The sequence below is a fragment of the Cavia porcellus genome, unplaced genomic scaffold (assembly GCF_034190915.1).
Source record: "Cavia porcellus strain 051 isolate PalLab524CR breed Dunkin Hartley unplaced genomic scaffold, mCavPor4.1 scaffold_8, whole genome shotgun sequence".
Lineage (NCBI taxonomy): Eukaryota > Metazoa > Chordata > Mammalia > Rodentia > Caviidae > Cavia > Cavia porcellus.
In genome coordinates this window covers 10,119,819-10,135,860 of record NW_026947491.1, presented here as the reverse complement: position 1 = coordinate 10,135,860, position 16,042 = coordinate 10,119,819, and the positions used below count along the sequence as shown (strand labels likewise).

The following is a 16,042-nucleotide window of genomic DNA, read 5'->3' as shown; positions in this document are numbered from 1 at the left end:
AAGAAAGAAAGAAACTGGGGCCTCCTGGAAGAAACAAAAAAGATGGGAACACGAAGCAACAAGAAAACGCCTCCAGGGTTCCCAGGTCCCAACCCTGAGAACAATGACCCAGGACAGGTACATACAAAGAAGAATGAGGACAGCAAACATGCAATATCAGACACAGCACCAGTGGACATAAAGAGATGTCTCCGGGACCTCATAGATGAGTTGAAAAGTGAAATATTTAGCCAAGTAAAGCAAAATATAAGAAGATTAATAATAGAGAGGCTAAGCACCCCTCAAGCAGACACAGACAGAAGCAGGGAGGAACTTGAACAAAGGAGAGAAACACTTGATGAAGAATATAAAGCAAATATAGAATACATGAAGCAGATTCAAAGAGATTACCAGGAAATTAAAACCTCTATGGAAAGACGGCAAAACTGCTTGAAAGAAACTATGGATAGATTATCCAAACTGGAGGACAGGTTTGCAATGTGGGATTATGAAAGGGAAAACATTTTTAAAATAACAAAGAAACAACCAATAACAAATACAAGCCTAGAAGATGACAAGAGGATCCAACAACTTGAGAATAAGGAATGTGAATGAAGAAGCAGGCCTACAAAGGAACTACAGAGGCTATTCACAGAAACAATTAAGGAAAACTTTCCAAACAAAGGAAAAGGATATTCAGATGTATGAGGCATACAGAACTCCAGCCACCTGCAACCAAAACAGAGCTACATCCAGGCATATAATAATCAAGATCCCAGAAATTCAATATAAGAACAGAATATTAAATCCTATTAGAGACAAGAAACAGATCACTTATAAAGGAAGGCCCATCAGAATAACGGCAGACTTCTCAACACAAACCATCAAGTCAAGAAGGCCTGGAGCGAAATATTACAACCCCTGAAAGAAAATAACCTTCAACCCAGATTGATATACCCTGCTAAACTCTCTCTAGAAATTAATGGAGAAACAAGATGCTTCCAAGACAAAGAGGAAATTGGGAAGTTCGCAACCACCAATCCAACTCTACAGAGAATATTGCAGGGCATTCTAGGGAGAGAGAGAAAAGCACTAGGGTTTCAGAAACACTGGCAGACAAGCTTCAAAGAATGGAGCAGAAACAGAATGAAGAAGATAAGCAGACAATTGATGGCAAAAAAGAGCATAACAGAAATGAGGCAGAGAAGGTTGGCTATAATCTCTAATATAGATGGCCTTGATACACTAAATTTTAAAAAAAGAACCATAGGTGGAGTAGATCAGGAGGCAGGGTCCACCGAGATACTATTTATAGGAAATATAATTAACATGAAAAAAAGAGTACATAGACTGAAAATCAAATATGAGGAAACAATGCTCTACGTGAAAGAGAACCAGAGAGTAATAGGGGCAACTAGATCAGTATTTGTGGATAGGCTGGAAAGACAGGCTTTAATAGGCAAAGGAATACAATTAGAGATCAAGTCCAGGGGACCGAAGGTTCGGAACCACTTAGGTAAATAGCAGGTTGCCCCCACCCCCAATTTAAAACCAAGGATCTTGGTCAGACCCAAAAATGCACAGTGTACCCTGGAGAAGTGAAAAAGGAGGGAGAGTCTTAAAGATGGCAGAAGATACTGTTAATAGTGTATCAGGATTTAAAACCCACATTACTCGCACCACTCTGCTTAAGATACATTTTATTCTTTTTATTTTTTTTTTTTGATAGATTTTATTCTGTCCCAGTTTGTCTACTTGCATTAGATTTGAGGGCACAGACAGCTATCCCAAAAACATCAGGATATAGCACAGTAATCATCTTTAATTTCCTATTATCTTAATCTGGAGCCCTGTATGACTTCCACTGTTTTATCATGACTCATCTTAGTTGTATCTGGTCTGTTTCATTGCTGTTTGGTATCAACACATTTTATTCAAAACTGATACGATTGATAGTATCAAGTCTGAGAGTATAGGCAACTACACTGAAGATGACAAGACTCTACAATACACATTCTGGTTTGATAACTGCCTGCTTTTGAAGTTTTATACTATATACAAAGTTGTGTCTTTATTAATACTGTTATGTACAGATACATTCAATTATACTATGTCTGATGACATAGCTAATTCTATTGAAGATAACAAGAGACAAAACAGGAACTATGGTAGAACTCCTTGTAAAACAGCCTTATATGTCTTTTTTGTTTCATGTGTTTATAGGAATATGTTTTGTTTTGTCTTGCTTTGTTTTGTTTCTCCCTCTAATACAGAAAGGATAGAAGTACATGTTAAGATTCATGCATGTGTAGAATCTATAAACAGTTTACGAGAACTGATCTTATGACACATGATGAAATGAACAAATACTTTGAAGAAAAAGAGTCACTCAAGTACCCAGTGCTGATCCTGGACTGTCATAATGTGACACTCAGCAATAGTACTAATCTTTGTTCAGAGTGATATTAGCCTGCTTGGGTTTGCTCAATCTCAAAATAATTGAAGATATGGATAACTACATGTATGTGTAAATGTATAGGATAACCATATTTCTAAGTTTTTGTTGGATAGCTGAACAGAACTGGTTACAGCCTCACTGTTTGAATCCCCACTTTATATGCTCCACTTTAGTATCTTGAACAACTATTTGTAAGAGGAAAATATGTAATCATCAACTAGTGATTTCTTACTGTATTTTTTCTTTGAAAGTATGTATTATTTCTACCTGTTTTGTTTTGTTTAGTCTTTCTTTACATAAAATTTTTAAAGAAGACACTACAGTACCCAGTGCTGATCCCAGAGTGTCATGATGTGAAATCCAGCAATACTATTATGCTTTGTTCAGAATGATTTAGCCTGCTTTACTTTGTTTAATCTCAGCCTAACTGAAGATATGGATAACTGCATGTATCTTTAAGTGTACAGGATTGATAACCATATTACTAACTTTTTGTTGGGTAGTTGAACAGAACTGTTTGCAATCTCGCTGTGTGAATTCCCATTTTATATGTTCCACTTTTGTTTTTTTTTTTTGTTTTTTTTTGTTTTTTTTTTTTTTTTTTTTTTGTCTTTTTCATTTTTATCGGTACCAGGGATCGAACTCACGACCGCCTGCTTGCAAGGCAGGTGCTTATGCCGCTGAGCTAAATCCCCAGCCCCTGTTCCACTTTTGTATCTTGAACAACTATTTGTAAAAGTACAGTATGTAAACATTAACTAGTGAGTTCTTACTTTGTTTTTCTCTGAATGTATGTATTATTTCTACCCATTTTCTGTTTTGTTTAGTCTTTCTTCAAATAAAATTTAAAAAAAGAATCACAGCAGACTTTTCAGCACAAACTCTCAAGTCAAGAAAAGCTTGGAATGAGGTATTTTAAGCCTGAAAGTAAACAACTTTCTATCCAGACTGATGTACCTAGCAAAACTTTCATTCAAAAATAATGGAGAAACAAGATACTTCAATGACAAAGCAAAACTGAAGAAATTGGTGTCCACCAAGTCAACCCTAGATGGAATGTTGAAGACATACTAGATAAGAGATTAAAATTAACACAATCCCCAGAATAACAACAGAAAGAAACCACTAGGTAGGACATGCAATTAAACAAGAGGGAAAAGCAGAAATCAAAAAATTGGAACATAACATGGCAAAGTCAAGCCAGTATATATCAGTGATATCCATAAATGTAAACAGCTTGAATTCACATATCAAAAGAAGTAGGTTGACAGAATGGATCAAGAAACATGACCCCACAATATGCTGTATACAAGAAACACATCTGACCTTAAAGGAAACTCATAGATTAAAAGTCAAAGGATGGAAAACAGTATTCCATGAAACAGGAAGTCAGAAAAAAGCAGGGGTAACAGTTCTATTTGCAGACCATGTGAACTTCAAACCTAAAAAGATTAAAAGAGATACAGAACGTCACTACATACTCATTACTGGAAAATTTCAAGAGTAAGAACTAACAATTGAAAATATATATGCACCAAATTCAGGAGCATCCAACTATATAAGACAGATATTAATGGACATGAAAAACCAAATACCCAAGAACACAATTCTAAGAGGGGACTTTAATAGCCCATTGCCACAAAGAGATAGATCAACTAGACAAAAAGTCAGTAAAACAATAATAATACAAAACTCACACTAGCACCTGCACAGGGAGAGTTTAAGATCATTGCTCCCAGTGGTTAAGTGCCCACCCAGCTTCCAGCCACATTAGACTGTGCTCTGCAGGTTTCACAGACTGGCTAGGCCACACCGAGCGACATTCTTTAAATCCTGGGAACTGGGGCTGCCTGAGGTGAGTTCCAGCACAGCAGCACTGGCCTGGGGAGGGTTTAAGATCTTGTTCCCAGAAGTTAAGTGCCCACCCAGCTTTCATCCAAACTAGATTAGCCTTGGGAGGCTTCCCAGGCTGCACTGGACCACACCCAGCAACCTTATTCAATCAGGAGAGCTGAGGGCATGTGAAGTGATTTCCAGTGCATATGTGCTTGCCCAGGGAGACCTGTGGACCATCACCAGCAGTGGTTAGGAGCCCACCAGGCTTCTCAGAACACTGGAGTTAGCACGGGAGGTCCTGGGGGCCTGACTGGATGATGCTCAGCAACTTCCATTCAGACCCAAGAGCTGAGCATTGGAGGTGATTTCCAACACAGCCAAAAGAAGCTTTGGAACCTCACTTGAAACACGGAAATAGAGGATAATGACAAGACAAAACACCAAAATGCAATTTCAAACCTTTAGCCCATCCCAAGAAAGCTTAGGAGCCATGTATATACCAAGAAATATAAGCCATACACCTGAAATACCTGAAATAAAAAAGCAACTCCAGGAAGCCTTAAAAGAATTCAAATTACAAATAATCTCTCAGGTAAAAGAAGAAATGAAAAAAGAAATGAAAGAAATGCTGAACACATCTAAAGAAGACACAGTTAGAAAATTAAGGGAACAATGCAAAAACATAGAATCCCTAGAAGAACAATGTAAGAAACAAACAGAATACATGAAGATTCAAAGGGATAATGGGAAATCAAAAAATTCCATTGAAAGTTGTCAAAACTGCCTCAATAAAAGTGAAGATAGATTTTCAGACCTTGAACACAAGATTCCAGCTAGTGAATAGGAAAGGAGAGATCTTTTAAAAATAATAAGGAATCAGGAAATAACAATTCAACCACTGCAACATGATTCAAAGAAAAACAACATAAGATTCACAGGGATAAATGAAGAAGGGGTTACAACACAAATGATATCAAGAAGTAATAGCTGAAAATTTCCCAAACACGAGAATGAAAACTGACATATGCATTATTGAAGTATATTGAGCTCCAAATAGCCATAACTAAAATAAAACTACACCCAAACAAATAATAATCACCATCTGAGAAATCCAACATAATAGAATATTAAAAGGTGTTAGAGAGAAAGACAGATCACCTATAAAGGAAAACCAATCCAAATCACAAGAGACTTCTCAACACAAACAATGACGTCAAGAAGACCATGAAGTGAAGTATTTCAGATCCTAAAGGAAAACGACTTCCAATCTAAACTGATGCACCATGCAAAACTGTCCTTTCAAAATGGATGCAGAAATAAGACACTTCCATGACAAAGAAGAGATGAAGAACTTCATGACCACCAAACCAACCCTACAAAGAATAAAAAGACATTCTAGATACACATCCAAAAATCCTCGAAGCAAGGCAGACAAACAGAATGGAAAGGTAAAAATGTAACAGCAGAAAGATAACATGTCAACAATAAGCCAAAGTATAACACTTATACCCATTAATGTAAATGGTCTCAATTCACCAATTAAAAGCAAGAAACTGGCAGAATAGATCAAGAGATGATATTTAACCATATGCTGTCTACCAGAAACACATCTAACCCAAAAGGAAACTCATAGATGGAAACTCAAAGGGTGGAAAACAATACTTCATGCAACAAAACCAAAAAAAAAAAAAAAAAGTGGGGGTAGCCATTCTGTTCACACACAGTGTGAACTGCAATGAAGAATGATACGAAGAGATAAAGAACTACATACTACATAAACTACATACTATTTAGGGGGAAACTTCAAGAGGAAGAGATAACAATCTTAAATATATATGCACCAAATTCCAGAGCACCCAGCTATACAAAGCAAGTATTAATAGAAATGAAAAATCAAATAAGCAACAACACAATTATAATTGGAGACCTTAACACACCATTGGCACTAAGGGACGGATCAACCAGACAGAAAATCAGCAAAGAAATAACAGAACTGAATTACACCTGCGAACACATGGACTTGATAGACATATACAGAGTGTTCCATCCAAAAACATCAGAATATACATTCTTCTCAGCAGCACATGGGACATTCTCTAAAATAGACCATATACTAGCCCAAAGAACATATTTAAGTAAATGCAAAACAAGGAAAATTATCCCATGCATGTTATCAGATCATAACACTATAAAATCAGAAACTAATGATAAAAGGCACTGCAAAAACTCCACGAACACATGGAAGTTGAATAATACACTCTTGAGCAATCAGTGGGTCACAGAGGAAAATAAGAAGAAATTAAACAATGCCTTCAAGCAAATGAAAATACAAATACAAATTACCAGGATCTGTGGGATGCAATAAAAGTGGCCCTCAGAGAAAAATTTATTACACTGAGTTCCCACATCAGGAAAACAGAATGAACACAAATAAACAACCTGATGCTATACCTCAAATATCTAGAAAAAGAAGAGTAAGTCAAGTCCAAAGCCATAAGAAGGGAGGAAATTGTAAAAATCAGAGCACGAATTAACGCAATAGAGACTAAGAAAACATTACAAAGAATCAATGAGTGAAAGAGTTGGTTCTTTGAAAGAATAAATGAATAAAGAAAGAAAGAAAACAAATAAAAGTTAGAGCTCAAATTCATGCAATAAGGAATGAAAACGGTGAAATCACTATAGACTCTGTGGAAATACAGAAAATCATCGATACCTGTTTCAAAAACCTGTAGTCTCATAGGGTTCATAACACTGAAGAAGGGGACCGATTCCTAGAAACATATGACCTACAAAAGCTGGGTCTTTTGTGAAACTGCTGAATAACCCAATTTCTATTAGTGAAATTGAAAATATAATTAAGTTTTTACCTACAAACAAGAACCCAGGCCCACACGGATTCACTGTGGAATTCTACAAGAAATAAAAAAACTTCCCAATTTCTGTTTTTTTTTCTTTTTCTCCTTAAATACAATTTTAAAAAAGACTTAATGCTGACACTCCTCAAACTCTTCAATGAAATCAATAGGGAAGTATCTCTTCCCAAGTCATTTCTGGAAGGAAATATTAGACTAATACCAAAACCTGAGAAAGACCCAACTAAAAAGACAACTATGGACCAATCTCCCTAATGAACACAGATGCAAAAATTCTCAACAAAATATTGGCAAACAGGATGCAGCAAATCATCATGAAGATTATACGCCACACCAAGGGGAATCATACCAGCCATGCAGGAATGGTTCAACATACGTAAATCCATCAATGTAATCCACCATATCAATAGAGCCAAAAGTAAGAATCACATGATCATTTCTATAGATGCAGAAAAAAGCTTTTGGTAAGGTCCAACATTCATTCATGATAAGAAACTTACAGAAAATGGGAATAGATGGTCTTTACCTCAGCACGATAAAGGACATCTATGACAAACCCACAGACAGTATCATATTGAATGGCCAGAAACTCAAGGCCTTTACCTTAAAATCAAGCACAAGACAAGGATGCCATTATCACCACTCCTATTCAACATAGTACTGGAAACACTAGCCAGAGCAATTAGACAACAGAGAGAAATGAAGGGCTAAAGTTAAGAAAAGAAGAAGTTAAAATAGTATATGCAGATGACATGATACTCTACATAGAAGACCCCCAAAACTCCATTGAAAGACTCCTAGATATAATAAATAAATTCAGCAATGTAGCTGGATACAAAATCAATACTCAAACTCAATTGCATTCCTATATACTAAAAACAAAATCACTGAGAGAGAAATAAGAGAAGCCACACCCTTCACAGTAGCATCCAAAAGAACTACTTAGGAATTGATCTCACAAAACAAGTAAATGATCTATACAGGGAAAATTATAATACCCTGAAAAATAAATTGAAGAGGATCTCAGAAAATGGAAAGACATCCTTTATTCGGGGATATGAAGAATAAATATTTTCCAAATGGTCCTTCTCCCAAAACGGTTATACAGATTCACTGCAACCTCATGAAAATACCATCAACCGACTTCCAGATCTAGAGAAATGACTCCTAAAATTCATCTGGAACCAGAAGAGACCTAGAATAACAAAGGCAATTCTAATCAGCAAAGGCAAGGCAGGAAGCGTAACAATCTCTGGTTTGAAGTTATACTACAAAGCTATTATAATAAAATCAACATGGTCCTGGAATAAAAACAGATCTGAAGATCAATGGAATAGATTAGAAGATATAACCACAACTACAAACACACTCAACCACCTTATCTTTGATAAAGGGGCCAAATATATTCACTGAAAGAACAACAGTCTCTTTAATAAATGGTGCTAGAAAAATAGCTCTCCACATGCCAAAAACTAAAACTAGACCCATGCCTATTACCATGTACTAAACTAAGATATAATGGATCAAGGATCTGAATATTAAAGCAGAAACACTAAATCTGCTGGAAGATAAATTAGGTAAAAATCTTGAAGACATAGTGGTATGTAGAGAATTTATGAACAGGAGTCAAAATGCACAGAAAATACTTCCCAGAATCAATAACTGGGATCACGACATATTAAAAAGTTTCTGCATGTCAAAAGAAAATCACCAACGTAGTGAGTAGAAAACCGACAAACTGGGGAAAAAAATCTTAGTGAACTGTCTCTCAGACAAAGGACTTCTCTTTAAAACATACAAAGAATTTTTAAAATCACAGCCCTGAAATTCAAACATGCAATCCAAAAATGGGCATCCAAGATGATTACACAGTTCTCAGACGAAGAGATAAAAATGGCAAATACATACACGAAAAAATGTTCATCATCATTAGTCATTAAAGAAATGCAAATTAAATCAACACTGAGATTCCATCTCACTCCAGAAAGAATGGCCAAAATCAAGAAAACTACCAACAACAAATGCTAGAGAGGCTGTAGGAAAAAACAAACTCTTGTACACTGTTGGTAGGAGAATAGATTGGGGCAACCACTGTGAAGGTTAGTCTGGAGATTCCTCAAAACCTGGGATTGGAAGTCCCATTTGACCTAGCATATTTCCAGAAGAACTAAAAACATCATACCACAATGATATATGTGGACCCATGTTTATAGCAGCACAAATTGCAATAGCCAGATCTTGGAAACAACCCAAGTGTCCATCAACTGAGGAATGGGTAAAAGGGTTGTGATAGTGTTATACAATGGAGTACTACTCAGCTATAAAGAATGATCACATTGGGATATTTATAAATAAGTGGATGCAACTTGAGGCCATACTCATAAGTGAAACAAATCAAACTCACATGTATGAATACTGTATAGTCTCCCTGGTGTAAGAAACGATAAGTGTACATAAAATTTTATGGTAATCATGATTGCCCATTACATTGCTTTGAAGTCTTATGATGTTTTCATTCATTAATTGGGATAGTTTTAATGATTTGCTTGATTTCATTATGTGTGATGATATGAACAGCTATTTTGAAGAAAAAAAGACATTTTGGCAGCCATTGCTGATTTAATTTGATCTTGCTTTGAAGTCCTACTATGCTTTTGTTCTTCTGTTTCCGTTGATTCTATCATGTTGTATCTTATTGGATTTTAATATGTGTGATAGTATACACAAATTTTTTATGGAAAAGGAGACAATATAGTAGCCATTATTTGTTTTCTGTTATTTGGTTCTGAGGGCCCTATAATACTTTCATTCTCTTGTATGGTGTTATACTATTTTGTTATGTTTGATACTATTGTACGTTAATACACTCAACTATTTCAAAGAAAGAGACATTAAGGTAGCTACTATTAATATTGGGTTGTCTTGTGGTGAAGTACTGTGTTGCTTACATTGTTCTGTTCTGATGTTCTTTGTTCTGTCCTTTTTGGTCTTTATCTCTTTAAAATAAAAAATAAAAAAAGAAATAATAGAACTGAAATATACCTGTGAGCAACTGGACTTGGTAGATGTTTGCAGTGTTCCACCCAAGCATGTCAGAATACAGATTCTTCTCAGCTGTGCATGGGACAGTCTCCGGAATAGACCATATAGTATCCCATAAAATATTCTTAAAGTAACTTCAAAGGTACTGAAATTATCCCATGCCTACTATCTAACTGTAGCACACTGAAATCGCAAATTAATGGCAAAAAATTGCAAAACCTGCATAAATACATGGAAATTAAATAACAACTTTTTGAACAACCAGTGGGTTACAGATGAAATTACAGAAGAAATAAAGCAGTACCTACACATCAATGAAAATGCAGAAACAACATACTGTAATCTGTGGGATCAAATGAAAGCAGTCTAAAGAGAGAAATATATAGCAATAAATTGTCATATCAAGAAAACAGAACAAGCTCAAATAAACAATATAATCCTTCATCTCAAGCTTCTAGAAAAAAAAGAGCAAGTTAAACCCAAAACTCATAGGAGAGAAAATTCTAAAGATTAGAGCAGAAATCAATGCAATTGAAACAAAAAAATGCAAAGAATGAATCAAAAAGCTTGTGTTTTTGAGAGAATAAACAAAACGGACAAGCCTCTAGCTAACCTCATAAAGAAAAAGAAAGACAAACTCAAATTCATGCAATAAGGTCTGAGAAGGGGGAAATAACTACAGATTCCATGGAAATTGAAAACATCATGAATACCTACTTTACAGGTCTCTAGTCATATAGAGTGGAAAACACAGAGGAAATGGACAGATTTCTAGAAACATATGAACGACCAAACTCAACCAAGAAGATGTAGCATTTTAAAATAACCCAGTATCAGCTATTGAAATTGAAACTATAATTTAAAATTTACCAAAAAGAAAAGGCCAAGTTCTGAGGGATTCGTGGCAGAATTCTATAACAAATTTAGAGAAGATTTCATGCAAATACTCCTTAAATTCTTCAAAAAAAATGAAAAGGAAGCAATCCTCCCTAAATCATTCCTGGAGGCAAGTATAACTCTCATACCAAAACCAGAGAAAGACCCAACCAAAAAGGAGAACTATAGCCCAATCTCTCTAATGAATATTGATGCAAAGATTCTCAATAAAATACCGGCAAAGAGAATGCAGCAAATCATCAATAAGATTATACATCATGACCTAGTGGGATTCATTCTAGGAATGCAGGAATGGTTAACATATGCAAATCAATAAATGTAATACATCCCATCAACAGATCAGAAACAAAAACCACATGGTCATTTCAATAGATGCAGAACTTCTGATAAAGTCCAACACGTGTTCATGATTAAAAACCCTTCAAAAACTCAGACTACGCAGTGTCTGCATCAATCTTATAAAGGCCATCTATGACAAACCTATAGCCAACATTATACTAAATGGCAATACTATACTGAAAGCTTTCACTTTAAAATCAGGAATAAGACAAGGATGTCTACAATCACCACTTCTATTCAACATAGTTCTGGAAACACTAGCTAGGGTATTCAGACAAGAGAGAGAAATAAAATGAATAAAGATAGGAAAGGAAGAAGTTAAATTATCATTATTTGCAGATAACATGATACTCTATTTGGAAGACCCAAAAACACCATGAAAAGATTACTGGAAGTAATAAACAAATTCAACAGTGTAGCTGGATACAAAGTCAATGCTCAAAACTCAATAGCATTCCTGTACACAAACAAAAACTCACTGAGAGAGAAATTATGGAAAGATAGCCTTTCACAACTGCATCTAAAAAATGAAATATTTAGGAATCAACCTAACTAAGAATGTAAAAGACCTATATGCTGAAAATTATGCTATGCTAAAAAAGGAGATTAAAGAGGATATTAGAAAATCAAAGGAAATTCCTTATTCTTCGTTAGGAAGAACCAACATTATGAAAACGGCCATACACCCAAAACTGTTCTACACATTTCATGCAACCCCAATCAGAATACCAATAACATGCCTCACGGATCTAGAGAAAACACTCCTGAAACTCACGTGGAAAAAGAAGAAACCTACAATAGCAAAGGCAATTCTGAGCAAGCAAGGCAACGTAGGAGGCATCTCAATTCCTGGCCTGAAACTATACTACGAAGGCACAGTGATAAAATCAGCATGGTACTGGCAAAGAAATAGACCTGAGGATCAGTGGAACAGATTACAAGATGCAAGCACAACTACAAAGACAATCAACCACCTGATATTTGAAAATGGGGCTAAACATGTTCACTCTTTAATAAATGGGGCTGGAAAAATTGGCTCTCCACATGCTGAAGACTGAAACTAGATCCATGCCTATCACTATGCACAAAATTAAAGTCTAAATGGACCAAAGACCTAAATATTAATACAGAAACCTTAAATCTACTGGAAGACCAGGTAGGCAGAAGACTTGGAGACATAGGGGTAGGCAGAGAATTCATGAACAAAATGCAAACTGCATGGGAAACACGTCAAAGAATCAACAACTGGGATCTCATGTTATTCAAAAGTTTCTGCACATCAAGAGAAATCACCAACAGAGTGAAAAGAAAACCCACAGAATGGGAAACAATTTTAGCCAACAACTCCTCAAAGGACTTATATCCAGAACATGTAAAGAACGGAAAAACATCAAGCCCCCAAATTCAAAGACCCTCTCCAAAAATGGACATCTGAGATGAACACACATTTCTCAGATGAAGATACACAAATGGCAAATAATTACATAAAGAAATGTTCACCATCACTGGTCATTCGAGAAATGCAAATTTAAACAGCATCGAGATTTCATCTCACTCTGAAAAGGATAGTGGCCATCAAGAAATCAACTGATAACAAATGCTGGTGAGGCTGTTGGGAAAAAGGAACACTGCTCCACTGTTGGTGGGAGTGTAGAATGGTGCAACCACTATGGAAATCAGTATGGAGATTTCTCAGAAAACTAGGATTGGAAGTTCGATTCAATTCAGCTATTTCCTTCCTGAATATTTTCCCAGAAAACCTGAAAAGGTCATGCCAAAGTCATGTATGTGCACTCAAGTTCATAGCAACACAATTTGTAATAGCTAAATCTTGGAAACAACCAAGATGCACATCAACTGCAGAGTGGATGAAAAAGATGTGGTTTTTTATACAATGTAACATTACTCAGCTATAAAACAGGATGATCTTGAGGCCTTCATAGGTAAATGGAGACAACTTGAGACTGTCCTCACTAGTGAAATAAATAAGAATCATATTTATAAATATGACATTGTCTCTCTAGTGTAAAAAGTAATAAGAAATGTAGGAGTAACATAACCCTAAATGTGTAATTGCTATTGTGAAAAAGAGGAGAAAAAGTCCGAGGTAACGCGTCTGGCCGGCTGCGCCTCCGGGGGCCGGCGCCTCGGTGAGCTGCGCCGGAGCCCCGGGGAGGCGCGGCGGGCGGCATCCGCGTGGGGCCTTGCTGCGGCCGTCCGGCCTGCTCCTGCTGGCTCCCGGCGCTGTTCTTGGACGAACGTTTCCGCGGCCCAGCGCGCCCGGGAGCTCTGTTCCAAGCGCTTCTCAAAGGTTGCTTCTCACAAGTTCAGGCGATCAGCGCTGTCATGTAGACGCCACCCCAACCCCGCCTCTGCCGTTTTTTGTGACAGCCAAGAAGAAAATGCACCCGCGTTTCCAGGGTTCGCATCCCACAGTCTGCCCCAGGGGTCGCTCTCTGAAAACCGCTGCAAGCGTCCCGCGCCGTCTCAGGATGAGCTTCACAGCCCGACCCGGGAAGTTGCTTCTATTTGAGTCCGGTGCTCTGTCTTGATACCGGAAGAGATTACAGACGTGGGGATAAGGGAAAGCAGCGACTGTTGAGGAAGCCATCATGGTGCCAAAGTGGCTCATCTAGTCATGAGCCTTGGCCCTGCAGGCTACAGGGGCTCCACGAGGACTTTTGGAAGTGAGCGTGAAAGAGGAGAAGAACCATGCCTGTGGTCAAGAATCTGACAGGTCAAGGAAGACCTTTGAAAGCAGGGAGATCTTCCGAAGACACTTCAGGGAGTTCTGCTATCAGGAGACCCCGGGACCCCGGGAGGCGCTGCACCGGCTCCGAGAGCTCTGCCACCAGTGGCTGCGGCCCGAGACCCACAGCAAGGAGCAGATCCTGGAGCTGCTGGTGCTGGAGCAGTTCCTGGCCATCCTGCCTGCAGAGCTGCAGGCCTGGGTGCACGCACAGCATCCAGAGAGCGGGGATGAGGTGGTGACTGTGCTGGAGGACTTGGAGAGGGAGCTGGACGAGCCAGGAGAGCAGGTCCCAAGTCCTACTTACGAGCAAGAAGAGGTCGTGAGGCAGAAGGCAACTCAAGGAACAGCCCAGGTATCCCCATGCAGCCAGTTCCCGTGCTCAGAAGAGCAGCTGCAGTGTCACATGCCAGAGGCGCGCCCAGTGCAGGAGAGCGGTAGCGAGGCTGGGACTCGGAATGTTGAGTTCGCACCAGTGGAGGAGGGCTCTAAAGAAATAAAATTTCCTGTGGAAGGACCTGGAACTCTCAGCAGTGGTACCACTCAGGTGCCTGAATGCGGAGATGCTTGTGGCCCAGAGGGCAGACTGGGCAGGCACCGGGTAAGCTCCTCAGTGGCGGAGAGGCCTCACGTCTGCAGGGAGTGTGGGAAAAGCTTCACACAGAACTCCATTCTCGTGGAGCACCAGAGGCGGCACACGGGTGAGAGGCCCTATGTGTGCGGTGTCTGCGGGCGCGCCTTCAGCCAGCGCTCCGGCCTCTTCCAGCACCAGAGGCTGCATACTGGGGAGAAGCACTACCAGTGCCGCGTGTGCGGCAAAGCCTTCAGCCAGAACGCCGGGCTGTTCCACCACCTCCGCGTCCACACTGGAGAGAAACCTTTCCAGTGCAGCCAGTGCAGGAAGAGTTTTAGCCGCCGCTCTGTCCTTGTGAAGCATCAGAGAATTCACACTGGAGAGAGACCTTATCAATGTGGAGAATGTGGCAAGAGCTTCTTTTACCACTGCAACCTTGTCCAGCATCAGAAAATCCACACTGGAGCTGAGCCCGTGGGCTCCTTGGAGCAGGCAGGGCAAAATCTCTGAGCCCAGACCCCAAGGCAAGGTCGCAAGGGCACGGTTCCTTGCTTGGCCCCTGAGAGAACAATCATAATTTCAGGTAGTGAGGCTGAATAGAAAAGTACAGGGAATACCAGGAGAAATTCCTTTAATTTTAGGCTAAAAGAAAGCGTAATTAAGTGCATCTGTCAAGGTCTCCATGTCAATGACAGCCACAGCTTTGCAATGGCAAATCTTAGTTCTTCATCATAATACATGCTTCGATCTACGTACATGTGCAAGAAGTTTCTGGATTCAGGAACACTACATCTTTCTAATTTTTTTTTAAAAAGTTTAAAAACATATGCAACCCGAGTTCAAAATTATATCAAAGGTAATTTACTGAGTATTACAAATTAATTTTAAAATCACAGTAAAATTTACGTGAGCTGACTTTTTTTCCATGTACATATGATTTGCATTTTAACCTACAGAAGGAGGCACATGGTGCCTCCCATGCAAATGTATAAAACCTCTCCTTGTTGATTTCTACTCAGCCTTCGGTCAGGAACGAGGACATGGAGCAGCCTCATTACTGGCAGCTCAGTGACTGCTCCCAGGCAGCAGTGATGGGAAGACAGATCTGCACAGCGACCAGGATACTTCACTAAAAATAAGCTATTTCAGATCGTTATTTTAAAAACTTTAGTTTCCTTGCATTTTTCCTGTAACATAATAAAAATGGTTAGTTTTTGCCTTTTGCTTTCTTTTTTCTTTTTCTTTTTTTTTTTTTTTTTTAACCGGTACCAGGGATCGAACTCACGACCACG

At 38.5% G+C, this 16,042-nt stretch overlaps 2 protein-coding genes across 2 annotated transcripts in view; one reads left to right on the top strand and one right to left on the bottom strand.

Moving 5' to 3' along the window:
- LOC101787885 (ankyrin repeat domain-containing protein 27-like) overlaps nucleotides 1-16,042 on the bottom strand; it is an 81,039-nt gene that overhangs the window by 52,219 nt on the left and 12,778 nt on the right. The gene's annotated exons all lie outside the window — the stretch shown is intronic.
- Nucleotides 14,070-15,369, top strand: LOC134477228 (zinc finger and SCAN domain-containing protein 23-like; the record flags this gene model as incomplete). The annotated part of the gene is made up of 1 exon (XM_063254333.1): nucleotides 14,070-15,369. A coding segment is annotated over one exon (1,191 nt), but the record flags the coding sequence as incomplete, so codon positions are not given.